Consider the following 16024-nt stretch of genomic DNA (forward strand, 5'->3'; position numbering starts at 1 on the left):
GAGATCGAGACCATCCTGGCTAACACAGTGAAACCCCGTCTCTACTAAAAAATACAAAAATCTAGCCGGGCGAGGGGGTGGGCGCCTGTAGTCCCAGCTACTCGGGAGGCTGAGGCAGGAGAATGGCGTAAACCCAGGAGGCAGAGCTTGCAGTGAGCTGAGATCCGGCCACTGCACTCCCGCCCGGGCGACAGAGCGAGACTCCGTCTCAAAAAAAAAAAAAAAAAAAAAATTAGCTGGACGTGGTGGCACACACCTGTAATCCCACCTACTTGGATGGCTGAGGCACAAGAATCACTTGAACCCGGGAGACAGAGGTTGCAGTGAGCTGAGATCACGCCACTGCACTCCAGCCTGGGTGAGAGAGCGAGACTCTGTCTCAGAAGAAAAACAGCACTTTCAGTATGTCTCAATAAAGCTGTCTTACAGTGTTTGAATAGTTGCTATCAGTCAGCCACTGTCCTTAATGTTTAACATATATTAAGTTCTCACAAAAAAAATGAGGAAGATACTGTTATTATCTCTGTCTTACAGATGAGGAAACTGGGTATACAGCTCAATTTGCCCAAGCTATGTGACCATTCAGTAGAGGAGCCAGGGTTCGAACATAGATAGTCTGGCTCGGAGACTTTATTCTTAACCCCTGCTCTTGCAGCCTCTCAATAATCAGCCCCTTTTTTTTTTTTTTTTTTTGAGACGGAGTCTCGCTCTGTCGCCCGGGCGGGAGTGCAGTGGCCGGATCTCAGCTCACTGCAAGCTCTGCCTCCTGGGTTTACGCCATTCTCCTGCCTCAGCCTCCCGAGTAGCTGGGACTACAGGCGCCCACCCCTCGCCCGGCTAGATTTTGTATTTTTTAGTAGAGACGGGGTTTCACTGTGTTAGCCAGGATGGTCTCGATCTCCTGACCTCGTGATCCACCCGTCTCGGCCTCCCAAAGTGCTGGGATTACAGGCTTGAGCCACCGCGCCCGGCCTAATCAGCACCTTCTATCAGTGCCCATAAAATAATCAAAAGATGATTGACCTTATTTTTAAGTGGAAGCTGATAAGGACATTATAGGGTACCAGTAGGACCTCACACTAAAGTACAGAGCTACTAAAACCTAAACATTTTTAAACAGCTGTCATCCAAGTCATTATGTTGTTTATAATACAGAGTTTGAAGGTTAAATAATGAACATGACAGATTCACAGGAGGTGGATTGGAAAATAATGATGGAAAAAAGAATAAAAAAGACATATGGAGAGGAGGAGATGATTTTTTACCAAGTATAGTATTACCTCATAGACAAAAAGCAAATAATACAGCTGTAATTTAAGCAGAGAGTTGTATGTTATCTTGAGTCTATTCTTGTTTTCTTTTTTTAATGTATATTATTCTCAGAAGCCCAAAAGGAAATTAATCTTTTGTACTAATTGGAGATGATAATTCAGGTTTGTTTTTTAAACTATAAAACTGCCACATACTTAATTTTTCACATCTGTTGTGTTTACATATACTTATATTTAGTAACACAGACTTGTCTGAGATGGAGAAATAACCTTGTTTATAATAATCCACTAGTGCTCCTGCAATTTTTCAGTATATTATTTGATACAAAATACTTTCTGTCATAATGAGAGTGGGGGGAAAGCACTAAAAAGTCATTTAAGAAAAAAATTGTAATTCAAATTTTTAGAGTTCAGCATTGAAAAATTGCCTTACCAAGTTTTATGTAATCTAATCATTTGAAGCCTTTAAAAGATGCTGTTCTGTATGTGAACTTTAAAACCATACAAAATAAAATTGGTAAAATTAATGACTTTTAAAAAAATGTGTGCAAGTACATTTGTAATGTTAAATATTACTGTTAAAGCTGTTCATATAGTGTTTTTGCTTTTAGTTGCGTATTTTCATTAATTACACGTATTTCTAAATAAAGATGGGCTAGACAGTTCTTAGCTTGAAGAGAGTAAATTTATATATTTTTCTCATGTAGAATGATTACTTGGGAACTCAAATCTGCTTTTGTTGGAGCATTGGCGATTGCATGCTTTAGGATTAATAGGTGACCATATAGTGACTGGTTTTGCCTTAATTGAAAATTAATTTTATGTTAATATCTTTTGTGTCTTAGTCTTAGGAATACTAAAGATATTTCTTCACGATCTGGTTTAAAATGTTCTTTCAAAGTCATGTCTTAAACTGCTTATTTGTTAGAAAATTATGAGCTCTTATTTTGTTTTTTTTACTAGATTTCTTTTGTTTAAAAAATGCTATTATAATCAGAGTGACATTGTTTTGGGTCAACTTGTGTTTTTAGTTATTTACTAAATTGCTTCATTCTATGTATATTACAGCTCATTTAAGAAAAACTACTGGATATGACAGCATCAGCCCAAACCGGGATTTCCAGGGCCATCCAGATTTGCAGAAGGACACATCAAAAAATGCCTGGACTGATACAAAAGTCAAAAAGAACTCTGATGCTTCTGATAATGCACATTCTGTAAAACAGCCAAATACCGTGAAATATATGACTGCACTTCACAGTAAACCTGAGATAATCCAACAAGAATGTGTTTTTGGCTCAGATCCTCTTTCTGAACAGAGCAAGACTAGGGGTATGGAGCCACCATTGGGTTATCAGAATCGTACATTAAGAAGCATTACATCTCCGTTGGTTGCTCACAGGTTAAAACCAATCAGACAGAAAACAAAAAAGGCTGTGGTATGTCTGTTATTTTCCTAAGTTACTATATAACATTTTACTTGAGAATACAATTCTTGAGAACATATTTTTTAGTCCTCTGTAATGTCCTTGTAACTTTGGGGTGTATACATGATCAACTTTATTAAAGAGAAAAGAGACTGGGTGTTTATGGAAAAACAGCTCTTGTTTCCCTGTCTTCTTAAGAATAGTGAATTTGATACTGATACGTTTTGAATTTTAAATTATTAATTTAAAGTAGATTTGAATAAACAACATTTTTAAAATAATACTGGGCTCTATGCTGTGTTAAAGATTATTTTTTTTTTTTTGTTCATAATCAATCGTGAGCTAAATATTATCCTTTTGCTTCCTATTTTTATTGTTCTAAATTAATGCCCCATCTCCAATTTTTTAAAAACTAGAAATATAACTTTTTTTTTTTTTAGCATCTGGACCTAAAGAAAAGGCATATGCACATTTAAATTTAGAAAGGTTTTTAAAAAAATTATTTGCCGGAGCCGCGGGTGGCTCAAGCCTGTAATCCCAGCACTTTGGGAGGCCGAGACGGTGGATCACAAGGTCAGGAGATCGAGACCATCCTGGTCTACACGTGGAAACCCGTCTTCTACTAAAAAAATACAAAATCCTAGCCGGGTGAGGTGGCGGGCGCCTGTAGTCCAGCTACTCCGGGAGTGCTGAGGCCGGAGAATGGCGTAAACCCTGGAGACGAGCTTGCAGTGAGCCGAGATCGCGCCACTGCACTCCCAGCCCTGGGCCGACAGAGCGCGACTCCGTCTCAAAAAAAAAAAAAAAAAAAAAAAAAAATTATTGTATGTGAACTGAGAATGCTGTGTGTTTTTTTAATTCTATCTTTATCCTGTTCTTTGTTCGCATTTTACTTCCCATTTCATCCTTGCCTTTGTTTGGCTTGCTATTATCTTTTCAAAGTCCTTATTCTCCACCCTACCTTCTGTTTGCTTTCTGCTCATTGATTATCATTTGACACTTCATTATACATTCTTACTTTTGCACCATATGGTTCACAGTTGTGCTCAAATATACCTCTGATCTGGACTGTTGTAGTGAAGCAGCTATTTGATTTTGACTTCAATATTTGTTTCTGCCATGGTTAAGTACTCCTAAGTATTATGTATGTCAGAGCTGTTCTAGTAAACAAAATAATTATTACTGATTTTTTGGGTTTTTTTTTTTAGGTGAGCATACTTGATTCAGAGGATGTGTGTGTGGAGCTTCTAAAGGAGTATGCTTCTCAAGAATATGTGAAAGAAGTTCTTCAGATATCTAGTGATGGAAATATGGTAATGTGTAGTTACTTTATTACCTTCCAACTTCAAATTATCGTTTAAGCACATTTAGCATTCTAATTCATTTTATAATGATAAGGTTTTTTTTAATCAGTTTCCTGGTATGATAGTGTCTCTGGAATTCAAAATTGAAATAGCATATTAAACATATTTAAATAAATTGGTGCAGTGTTAAAATAATTATATCTGGTAAGAAAATCTAAACTTTTGGTTTAAGTTAAAAAACAAAAAAATTACTTTTACAGAATATTGAACATTTTCTATAAAATAATATTTAATGTTACATTTAAACACTTTTTATATGTTTTAGCAAAATATAGTACTGGAACTTAATGTCATGTAATTAGAATTTTTTAAAAATCTTTTGGCAGATCACTATTTATTATCCAAATGATGGAAGAGGTTTTCCTCTTGCTGATAGACCACCCTCACCTACTGACAACATCAGTAGGTACAGCTTTGACAATTTACCAGGTATGTGAATTTACTAGGGAGTAAATTTTGATAGTAGATTTATATGTATATATGTATAAGCTCTATATATAGATATAATAAATTATAAATAGCTTCAGTCAAACTTAAGGTCATATATTCTTGTACTTTGTTTCTGGTGAGAGTTGTATGCCTTTAATGCAATGTTTATTGTTAATATTCTGTGTTATAATGGTACTATAAGTAAAAACTAACGCTAGAACATTAGTCATATGTCTCACAAATGTAATTTGTATACTTGTTTAGAATGTGGCTATAGTTGTGTTAAAAAAAATTTCAACATGTGCTTGCTTCAGAGCACATATACTAAAGTTGGAATGTTACAGAGAAGATGGCCCCTGTGACTCACAAATTTATGAAGCCTTCTGTATTTAAAGAATAATTCACCATGTATGTGGCTTTTGACCTTTGAAATCACTGCTGCTACATAAATGTTTATTTATAATTATAGTTAACCAAATTTGACTCCCAGTTTGGTTTCTGAATATTATGGACTGGGGACATAAGCACTGAATAGTAAGACTTCATTGAGGTAACTCTTAGAAAAGAAGAAGAAAACCTGTCTAATGTAACCCTATTAGAAATCACAATAAATAGATAAAACTATATGTCAGGTCAACACTTTCTTCCCTAATGTTAAGTTTCTTTTTTTTTTCCTTAGAAAAATACTGGCGAAAATATCAGTACGCTTCCAGGTTTGTACAGCTTGTAAGATCTAAGTCTCCCAAAATCACTTATTTTACAAGATATGCTAAATGCATTTTGATGGAGAATTCTCCTGGTGCTGATTTTGAGGTTTGGTTTTATGATGGTAAGTACCATTTGGAAATGGTAATTTGTTCCTTTAGTTTGTAATTTAGTAGTTACATATATGTGGGTTTTTAAAATTCAGCACAGCCAGTTTTAAAGATGTGTATGTGTATAACCATACATATAAATTGCACATCAGAGTATACATGTCAGATCATATTAACCAAAATTTATCGAGCCTTCCTTTAAACAATTTATCCTATAATATGTATATTAGTCCTCTTTTCCTACTTAGCTCCAGTTTACATCTAGGCTGATGGTATAAAAATCATATGAAATGAATGATGTCCTATTTATTATTAGAAATCTTAAATGGACATATACCAAATTATCAGAATTATAAATGTAGCAAAAGGATAGGGTTGAGTCTAAATCTATTCTGTAAAGATGAATGTTCTTATTTTCTAAATCTATTCTATAAAAATGAACTATTTTTTAATCTATAAAGCTCCTTTAAGGGACACAAAGCATTCATATCACACAGTACACATATAATTATAGCTATCCTTCAATTATGTTTTTGTATGAATATAGTGATTTTTTAAAATATAGAAGTATCAGGCTTAAACCAGATATATGTTGGGAAAAATATGGATGACCTATATTTATTGAATACTTTGATAGTCTCATTTTATTAATAGTCAATAAATGAATAAAAATGATACCTTGATCTAGGTGCCATTATATACTGGTATGATAATAAATATAAATCTAGGAATATTTTTAAAAAGGATAAGAAAACATATTTGTGATTTTTTTTTTTTTTTTTTAGGGGTAAAAATACACAAAACAGAAGATTTCATTCAGGTGATTGAAAAGACAGGGAAGTCTTACACTTTAAAAAGTGAAAGTGAAGTTAATAGCTTGAAAGAGGAGATGAAAATGTATATGGACCATGCTAATGAGGTACATACCTAATTATAGGTTTTTCATACCAATTAATAACGATTACAAATGACATAGGTGAAACAATGACGGAAGCACTCTTCTTTTGAAATAGGGTCATCGTATTTGTTTAGCACTGGAATCCATAATTTCAGAAGAGGAAAGGAAAACTAGGAGTGCTCCCTTTTTCCCAATAATCATAGGAAGGTAAATGTCTGAAGATTTTAAACATGTGGCTAAAATGTTTTAAAAGTTTGGTGTTTATATTATAAACATTCTTTAGTTTTCTGTAAATTGAAAGCTTCAAGGGAATATATTTGGACTTTTCTCCTTCAGAAAACCTGGTAGTACTAGTTCAGCTAAGGCCTTATCACCTCCTCCTCCTGTGGATTCAGATTACCCAACGAGAGATAGAGCATCTTTCAATAGAATGGTCATGCATAGTGCTGCTTCTCCAACACAGGCACCAATCCTTAATCCCTCTGTAAGTAAATATATGTCACTTCTATACTTTAAACCTTTCAATGATTGCCTGATGCCCTTCATATAAAATAGTTTATTGTGACTTTACTATCATCTGTGTACTTTTCCAGCCTCATCCTGAGCCACTTTATCCTATACTATCTCTGAGCCTCAAAGGCCTTCTTTCAGTTCTTTAAACAAGTCAAAGGGCCTTTTCACATGCTGTTCACTTGACCTGGAACTCTTTTCCCCAAACACTTAACTTTATATGCCTAAGTCTTATTTTTCAAGTCTCTGTTTAAATGTTACCTCAATGAGCCCTAATCTCAGCCCTCTCGGAAAAGCTAAAAGTATTAACATATACATATATAGCTGTTTTATTTTTACTAGTAAAATATCATTAACTGCCTAAATGCTCATGATAGACTCATGGTTAAATTTATTATATATTTAATGAACATGGCGATGAAGATTATATAGCAGTGTAGAAAAATGCAACGTTAAAGAAATAGGTGTGTATGTTTGTGTGTACTCACACACATGCACAAAAAGAACATGCCATGGGATAAAAGATGAAAGAAATCCACCAAAATGAAAACAGCAATTCTGCAGGGGGGTGGGGATTCTTTTCTGTATTTTCTAATTTCCAATAATGTAGTTATATTTTCATTAAAACATTTTGTTTTAAAAAATTAAGCTAATGAAAATCCCATAATTGTCTGCTTTTGCTGAATTTGGCTTATAAAATGCTGAGGAATAATATCTTCCTGTCCTTTATTCTTTGTAGATGGTTACAGATGAAGGACTTGGTCTTACAACTACAACTTCTGGAACAGACATCTCTTCTAATAGTCTAAAAGATTGTCTTCCTAAATCAGCACAACTTTTGAAATCTGTTTTTGTGAAAAATGTTGGTTGGGCTACACAGGTGAGAAGTTTCTAGTACAGTGCATTTTCTTGTTATGAATTTCTTTTCATTTTCACACTGATAAGACAATTACCAAAAAATACAAATCATTGCAATGATATTTTTTTACAAGGAAGTTTTGTACCTTTTTACATTAGTTATATCATGAAAAATGTTAACTTCTTAAATTTGTGTTCAGTTGGAAGACTCCAGACATTGCTGATAACAGGTTGCCTGCTAGGGCTTGGGTGACCTACTTTTGCCATTTGTTTTTAAATTAGAGGTCATGATAATGACTAATTGTGAAGAGTGTGATATCTGTGACGTTTTAGGTTTTGGAAATTATTTGTAATCAATATTAGTAGAGTAACTTTTTATTTTTTTTGAGATGGAGTCTCACACTCTCGCCCAGGCTAGAGTGCAGTGGCGCAATCTCAGCTCACTACAAGCTCCGCTTCCTGGGTTCATGCCATTCTCCTGCCTCAGCCTCCCGAGTAGTTGGGACTACAGGTGCCCACCACCATGCCCAGCTAATTTTTTGTATTTTTAGTAGAGACGGAGTTTCACCATGTTAGCCAGGATGGTCTCAATCTCCTGACCTTGTGATCTGCCCCCCTCAGCCTCCCAAAGTGCTGGGATTACAGGCGTGAGCCACTGCACCCGGCCAGTAGAGTAGCTTTCATTTGGCAAAAGAAGAAAAGGATTTTTCCATTAAAAGTCAAGTGAAAGCCAGGTGTGATGTCACGTGCCTATAGTCCCAATTACTCAAGAATCTGAGGTGGGAGGGTCATTTGAGTCCAGGAGTTTGAGGCCATCCTGGGCAACAAAGCAAGACCTCATCTCTTTTAAAAAGTGAAGTCAATATTGAGTTTCAAACTTGTAGAATTTTATGTAGTTGTGAACCTATATGTGTATATTATCTTAAAATCTTGAAACTTGGAGACTTCTGAGCCTGACACATGTACTTTTACTTAACAGTGAAGTAAAATGCAACCTAGTACTTTATCGGGGTAGGTAACATTTGTTGGGCACCTGCTTTGTGGTACCTACCATGTTTTTCACATACATTGTCTAGTTTATCCCCCAAAATAACCTAGTAAAGGTGATGTATCTCCTTTTATAGATAGTAAAATTATGCTTCATAATGGTAGATTAACTTGCACAATCCTGTACTGTACTCTTAAGTTGGCAGAGTCTAGATGTAAGCCTAGGTCGGGTTGATTTGGCGTCCATGTACTATGCACTTCTCCATTTTGAGTGACACATTGTGACTATTAATGACTAAAGGAAGAAGTTTCAGAGGCTAAAATGTAATATTCTCAGGCCAGGAAAGAAATTCTCGTGGCTTAAGGACAAAGAAAATGTTGCTTTTATTTCCTAAATCTCTTCTTGTTTAATACTAAATATTTCTTGTGGGGGAAAAAAACAACCAAGAAATCCTAGTGGAAATTAATGGGAAACAGGATTCACTTATAATAATTTTAATATTATAATATCTTAGCTATTAAAGGAATAACCTGAAAAAGACATGAATATTCTCAGTGCTACTGCCATCATAGCCCCAAATTTGTAGTCACTTAGAGAGTTTTTTTTTTTTAACTGTGGAAAACCTGTTAAATATGTTAAATATTAATACAGAACCACAAACCGTCTCCTGTATAGTAATTTTGTATGCTGTTACTGCTGCTTTTTTTTTTTTTTTTTTTTTTTTCCTGTGCCTGTTCTTACCCATGCTTACTATTTTTCTAGTTAACTAGTGGAGCTGTGTGGGTTCAGTTTAATGATGGGTCCCAGTTGGTTGTGCAGGCAGGAGTGTCTTCTATCAGTTATACCTCACCAAATGGTCAAACAACTAGGTAAGTTCTTAAAATACTGGTTGAGATTCAGCCCTTGGCTATAATTTCTCTTTCTCTATGTGTTGAAATAGATGATTTAATAAAGATACTTCTTTCATTTTGACAATGATTGTGTGATTCTTTAAACTGTTAATTATTCTTAGCAGTTCATATAGTCATTAATGCATATTTTATGATTATCTATATTAACCCAGGGCAACTGGTATGAGTAATCCATTCTAAGAGGCTGGGTTCCTTGCAGCCTTACTGTTATAGCATTAACTTGATGGCCCTTTTCAGAAGTAAGGGACTTCTAATTCTAGGTTCAAATAATATACCACACCTGTTTACTTAAAAGAACAGAAAAAAGAAATCTTTATTTTAAGATATAACCTGCTTATTTTTCCCAAATGAAAGACTATATCCCCAATCTAATGTAAAGTGATTAATGTTTGAAAGACTTTTTTGAATGTGTATATTCGTTCTATATGAAAATGTGTGTCAGGCACCAAGCCCAAAATAAGAAATCTGGCAATGCGAAAAAAAAGGAGTTGTTTGCTTTCCTCATTTAAATCAGAACTTACTAAAAATAGGGTACTGACGATGCCAATGCAGACGTGCTCTTTTATGAGAACTGCTTATTGTAATGGAAGTACTTGGGACAAATACCTGTAGATACCTGCCAACTGCATTTTTGTGTTAAATTTAGATAATGCAGTGCCATCACTTAAATAACTATGTTTCAAGTGAGAGACTTTGTCAAAAGCTCTTTGAGGTGCTCCAGAAAGTGGAAGGATGCAGATGCAAAGTGGGTAAAACCGTTGTTCCCAGGATACATGTTGACATTTTATTTGGTATGGTCATTTGGAAATTGTTAACATTTAAATAGAAATATATTCGTAATGTGTTTAGCTTGATATTTTTCTGTATAATTAGGGCTTTTTTTTTTTTTGATACAGTCTCGTTCTGTTGCCCAGGCTGGAGTCAGTGGTGTGACTTGGCTCACTGCAACCTCTGCCTCCTGGGTTCAAGCAATTCTCCTGCCTCAGCCTCCCAAGTAGCTCAGATTACAGGCATACACCACCACGCCCGGCTAATTTTGTATTTTCAGTGAAGACAGGGTTTCCACATTTTGGCCAGGCTGGTCTCAAACTGCTGACCTCGTGATCCTCCCACTTTGGCCTCCCAAAGTGCTGGGATTACAGATGTTAGCCACTATGCCTGTCTGGAGCCTTTTAAATTTAATGAGGAATCCAGATATTTGGCTTGCTTTTGAGATGATGAAGCCAGTTCAAGTTTGTCTAATTTTCCTTCTGTTATTTAAATATATTTAGAAAATGTTCTGTTTTAAAAGAAAAGAAACTGTGTATGCTTCACTTGATTTAGGTATCTAATAAATAATTGTTATAATTTTCTATGGTGCCTCTTGTTATTGAAGAAGTACTGAAAATATAATGTGCTTTTGGGACTCTCAGAAACAAGTAATTCAATTATGATTTTGTCTTTTTTTCTTTTGCTTCACTTAGGTATGGAGAAAATGAAAAATTGCCAGAATACATCAAACAGAAATTACAGTGTCTGTCTTCCATCCTTTTGATGTTTTCTAATCCGACTTCTAATTTTCATTGATTAAAACTCCTTTCAGACATATAAGTTTAATAAATAACTTTTTTGTTGGCTTTCAAGTACAGTGATTTTTTTAATCTAATATAAAGTCTTCAGAAAGCCTTTCTATGAAAGAATTTTAACCTATAATGTAAATGATGTATTCTGAGAGAACAAAGCAGAATGAAACTTGAATCACTTACTAAATATAGTGGGTATAAAATAGAATACCTGACTTTGCTCTTAGACCTTAACTCCCAAACTTACTATGTTCATATATTTGTATTGAACAATCTTTTAAGAGCAAAAATGTAAATGATGTGTGGTTTATTTGTGCTTTTATTGTTTTCCCTGTGTCTCAGACATGTTGAGAATCATGGACAAAACCTGGAATTTTGGAATTTTTGAACATGTAAATAATGTGTATTTATGTTATAAGTAACATATGTAAACATGTATATTTGTTTTATATTTATTTTTGTAGCACCAGTGTGTCTCATGAAACATTTTTGCAAATGCATTTTATAAAAAAAAATAAATATAGTGATAAGTTACATTATCTTTTGATTCATTTAATTAAATACTTATTTTAAAATAACTTACCAGTAAACTCACTTTTTAAATTTTGTTGCCTGTTGAGGAGTCAATTAAATTTTAAATATTAATTTTGGAAATGTTAAATACATTGTTTCTCTATTATCTGAAAATCTTGGTATATTTAATGAATTTTTTTTAGTTATACGTTAAGTTCTGGGTTACATGTGCAGAGCATGCAGTTTTGTTACATAGGTATACATATACTGTGGTAGTTTGCTGCACACATCAACCCGCCACCTACATTGGGTATTTCTTCTAATGTTATCCCTCTTCTAGCCTCCCATCCCCCTCAGGCCCCAGTGTGTGATGTTCCCCTTCCTAGGTTCATGTGTTTTTGTTTTTTGTTTTGTTTTGTTTGAGACAGAGTCTCACTCTGTTGCCCAGGCTGGAGTGCAATGGCACATCTCATCTCACTGCAACCTCTGCCTCCCAGGCTTCAAGCGATTCTCCTGCCTCAGCCTCCCAAGTAGCTGGGATTACAGGTGCATGCCACCATGCCCAGCTAATTTTTGTACTTTTTAGTAGAGATGGGGTTTTGCCATGTTGGCCAGGCTGGTCTTGAACTCCTGACCTCAGGTGATCTGCCCACCTTGTCCTCCCAAAGTACTGGGATTACAGGCATGAGCCACCACGCCCAGCCCCATGTGTTCTTATTGTTTAACTCCCACTTATGAATGAGAACATGCAGTGTTTGGTTTTCTAATCTTGTGATAGTTTGCTGAGAATGATGGTTTCTAGCTTCATCCATGTCCCTGCAAAGGACATGAACTCATCCTTTTTTATGGCTGCATAGTATTCCTTGGTATATATGTGCCACATTTTCTTAATCCAGTCTATCACTGATGGGCATTTGGGTTGGTTCCAAGTCTTTGCTATTATGAATAGTGCTGCAATAAATGTACGTGTGCATGTGTCTTTATCATAGAAAGATGTATAATGCTTTGGTTATATGCCCAGTAATGGGATTGCTGGGTCAAATGGTATTTCTAGTTCTAGATCCTTGAGGAATCTCCACACTGTCTTCCACAATGGTTAAACTAATTTATACTCCCACCAACAGTGTAAAAGCGTTCCTATTTTTCCACAACTTCTCCAGCATCTGTTGTTTCTTGACTTTTTAATGATTGCCATTCTAACGGGCATGAGATGGTATCTCATTGTGGTTTTGATTTGTATTTCTCTAATGACCAGTGATGATGAGCATTTTTTCACATGTCTGTTGGCTGCATAAATGTCTTCTTTTGAGAAGTGTCTGTTCATATCCTTTGTCCAGTTTTTGATGAGGTTGTTTATTTTTTTCTTGTACATTTGTTTAAGGTCTTTGTAGATTCTGGATATTAGCCCTTTGTCAGATGGATAGATTGCAAAAGTTTTCTCCATTCTATAGGTTGCCTATTCATTCTGATGATAGTTTCTTTTGCTGTGCAAAAGCTCTTTAGTTTAATTAGATCCCATTTGTCAATTTTGGCATTTGTTGCCATTGCTTTTGGTGTTTTAGACATGAAGTCTTTGCCCATGCCTATGTACTGAATGGTATTGCCCAGGTTTTCTTCTAGGAGTCTTATGGTCCTAGGTCATCATACATTTAAGTCTTTGATCCATCTTGAGTTGATTTTTGTATAAGGTGTAAGGAAGGGATCCAGTTTCAGTTTTTTGCATGTGGCTACCCAGTTTTCCCAACACCATTTATTAAATAGGGAATCTTTCCCCAATGCTTATGTGTATCAGGTTTGTCAAAGATCAGACGGTTGTAGATGTGTGGTGTTACTTCTGAGGCTTCTGTTCTGTTTCATTGGTCTATATATCTGTTTTGGTACCAGTATCATGCTGTTTTCATTACTGTAGTCTTGTGGTAAAATTTGAACTCAAGTAGCATGATGCCCCAGCTTTGTTCTTCTTGCCCAGGATTGTCTTGGCTATATGGGCTCCTTTTTGGTTCCATATGAAGTTTAAAGTAGTTTTTTCCAACTCTGTGAAGAAAGTCAGTGGTAGCTTGATGGGGATAACATTGAATCCATAAGTTACTTTGGACAGTATGGCCATTTTCACAATATTGATTCTTTCTATCCATCAGCATGGAATGTTTTTCCATTTGTTTGTGTCCTCTCTTACTTCCTTGAGCAGTGGCTTATAGTTCTCCTTGAAGAGGTCCTTCACATCCCTTGTAAGTTGTATTCCTAGATATTTTATTCTCTTTGTAGTAATTGTGAATGACAGTTCACTCACGATTTGGCTCTTTTTCTGTTATTGGTGTATAGGAATGCTTGTGACTTTTGCACATTGATTTTGTATTCTGAGACTTTGCTGAAGTTGCTTANGTTCTAGATCCTTGAGGAATCTCCACACTGTCTTCCACAATGGTTAAACTAATTTATACTCCCACCAACAGTGTAAAAGCGTTCCTATTTTCCACAACTTCTCCAGCATCTGTTGTTTCTTGACTTTTAATGATTGCCATTCTAACGGGCATGAGATGGTATCTCATTGTGGTTTTGATTTGTATTTCTCTAATGACCAGTGATGATGAGCATTTTTTCACATGTCTGTTGGCTGCATAAATGTCTTCTTTTGAGAAGTGTCTGTTCATATCCTTTGTCCAGTTTTGATGAGGTTGTTTATTTTTTTCTTGTACATTTGTTTAAGGTCTTTGTAGATTCTGGATATTAGCCCTTTGTCAGATGGATAGATTGCAAAAGTTTTCTCCATTCTATAGGTTGCCTATTCATTCTGATGATAGTTTCTTTTGCTGTGCAAAAGCTCTTTAGTTTAATTAGATCCCATTTGTCAATTTTGGCATTTGTTGCCATTGCTTTTGGTGTTTTAGACATGAAGTCTTTGCCCATGCCTATGTACTGAATGGTATTGCCCAGGTTTTCTTCTAGGAGTCTTATGGTCCTAGGTCATCATACATTTAAGTCTTTGATCCATCTTGAGTTGATTTTGTATAAGGTGTAAGGAAGGGATCCAGTTTCAGTTTTTTGCATGTGGCTACCCAGTTTTCCCAACACCATTTATTAAATAGGGAATCTTTCCCCAATGCTTATGTGTATCAGGTTTGTCAAAGATCAGACGGTTGTAGATGTGTGGTGTTACTTCTGAGGCTTCTGTTCTGTTTCATTGGTCTATATATCTGTTTTGGTACCAGTATCATGCTGTTTTCATTACTGTAGTCTTGTGGTAAAATTTGAACTCAAGTAGCATGATGCCCCAGCTTTGTTCTTCTTGCCCAGGATTGTCTTGGCTATATGGGCTCCTTTTGGTTCCATATGAAGTTTAAAGTAGTTTTTTCCAACTCTGTGAAGAAAGTCAGTGGTAGCTTGATGGGGATAACATTGAATCCATAAGTTACTTTGGACAGTATGGCCATTTTCACAATATTGATTCTTTCTATCCATCAGCATGGAATGTTTTCCATTTGTTTGTGTCCTCTCTTACTTCCTTGAGCAGTGGCTTATAGTTCTCCTTGAAGAGGTCCTTCACATCCCTTGTAAGTTGTATTCCTAGATATTTTATTCTCTTTGTAGTAATTGTGAATGACAGTTCACTCACGATTTGGCTCTTTTCTGTTATTGGTGTATAGGAATGCTTGTGACTTTTGCACATTGATTTTGTATTCTGAGACTTTGCTGAAGTTGCTTATCAGCTTGAGATTTGGGACTGAGACAATGGGGTTTTCTAAGTAGACAATCATGTCATCTGCAAACAGAGACAATTTGACCTCCTCTCTTCCTATTTGAATGCCCTTTATTGCTTTCTCTTGCCTGAGTGTCCTGGCCAGAACTTCCAATACTATGTTGAATAGGAGTGGTGAAGAGAGGGCATCCTTGTCTTATGCCAGTTTTCAAAGGGAATGCTTCCAGTTTTTGCCCATTCAATATGATATTGGCTGTGGGTTTGTCATAAATAGTTCTTATTATTTTGAGATACATTCCATCGATGCCTAGTTTATTAAGAGTTTTTAGCATGAAGAGCTGTTGAATTTTGTTGAAAGCCTTTTCTGCATCTATTGAGATAATCATTTGATTTTTGTCATTGGTTGTGTTTATGTGATGGATTACGTTTATTGATTTGTGTATGTTGAACCAGCCTTGCATCCCAGGGATGAAACCCACTTGATCATGGTGGATAAGCTTTTGATGTGCTGCTGGATTTGGTTTGCCATTATTTTATTGAGGATTTTCACATCGATGTTCATCAAGGATATTGGCCTAAAATTATCTTTTTTTGTCCTCATAAAATGAGTAAGGGAGGATTCCCTCTTTTCTATTGATGGGAATAGTTTCAGAAGGAATGGTACCAGCTCCTCCTTGTACCTCTGGTAGAATTCAGCTGTGAATCCATCTGGTCCTGGACTTTTTTGGTGGGTAGGCTATTAATTGTTGCCTCAATTTCAGAGCCTGCTATTGGTCTATTC

General features: G+C 35.6%; 1 protein-coding gene across 1 annotated transcript in view; it reads left to right on the forward strand.

Moving 5' to 3' along the window:
- The window catches only part of PLK4 (polo like kinase 4), a 21197-nt gene extending 9503 nt beyond the window's left edge, over positions 1-11694 (forward strand). Inside the window, exons 7-16 of the mRNA XM_017895487.1 lie at positions 2340-2710; positions 3907-4011; positions 4389-4491; positions 5171-5320; positions 6092-6225; positions 6320-6411; positions 6541-6688; positions 7454-7594; positions 9323-9429; positions 10935-11694. Of these exons, the coding sequence (XP_017750976.1) occupies positions 2340-2710; positions 3907-4011; positions 4389-4491; positions 5171-5320; positions 6092-6225; positions 6320-6411; positions 6541-6688; positions 7454-7594; positions 9323-9429; positions 10935-11037 (1454 nt within the window). The 3' untranslated portion in view covers positions 11038-11694. The remainder of the gene's footprint in view (positions 1-2339; positions 2711-3906; positions 4012-4388; positions 4492-5170; positions 5321-6091; positions 6226-6319; positions 6412-6540; positions 6689-7453; positions 7595-9322; positions 9430-10934) is intronic.
- Positions 11695-16024: the final 4330 nt, after the last annotated feature.

This window comes from Rhinopithecus bieti, unplaced genomic scaffold, assembly GCF_001698545.2.
Source record: "Rhinopithecus bieti isolate Rb0 unplaced genomic scaffold, ASM169854v2 scaffold_26676, whole genome shotgun sequence".
NCBI classification, from domain to species: Eukaryota; Metazoa; Chordata; class Mammalia; order Primates; family Cercopithecidae; genus Rhinopithecus; species Rhinopithecus bieti.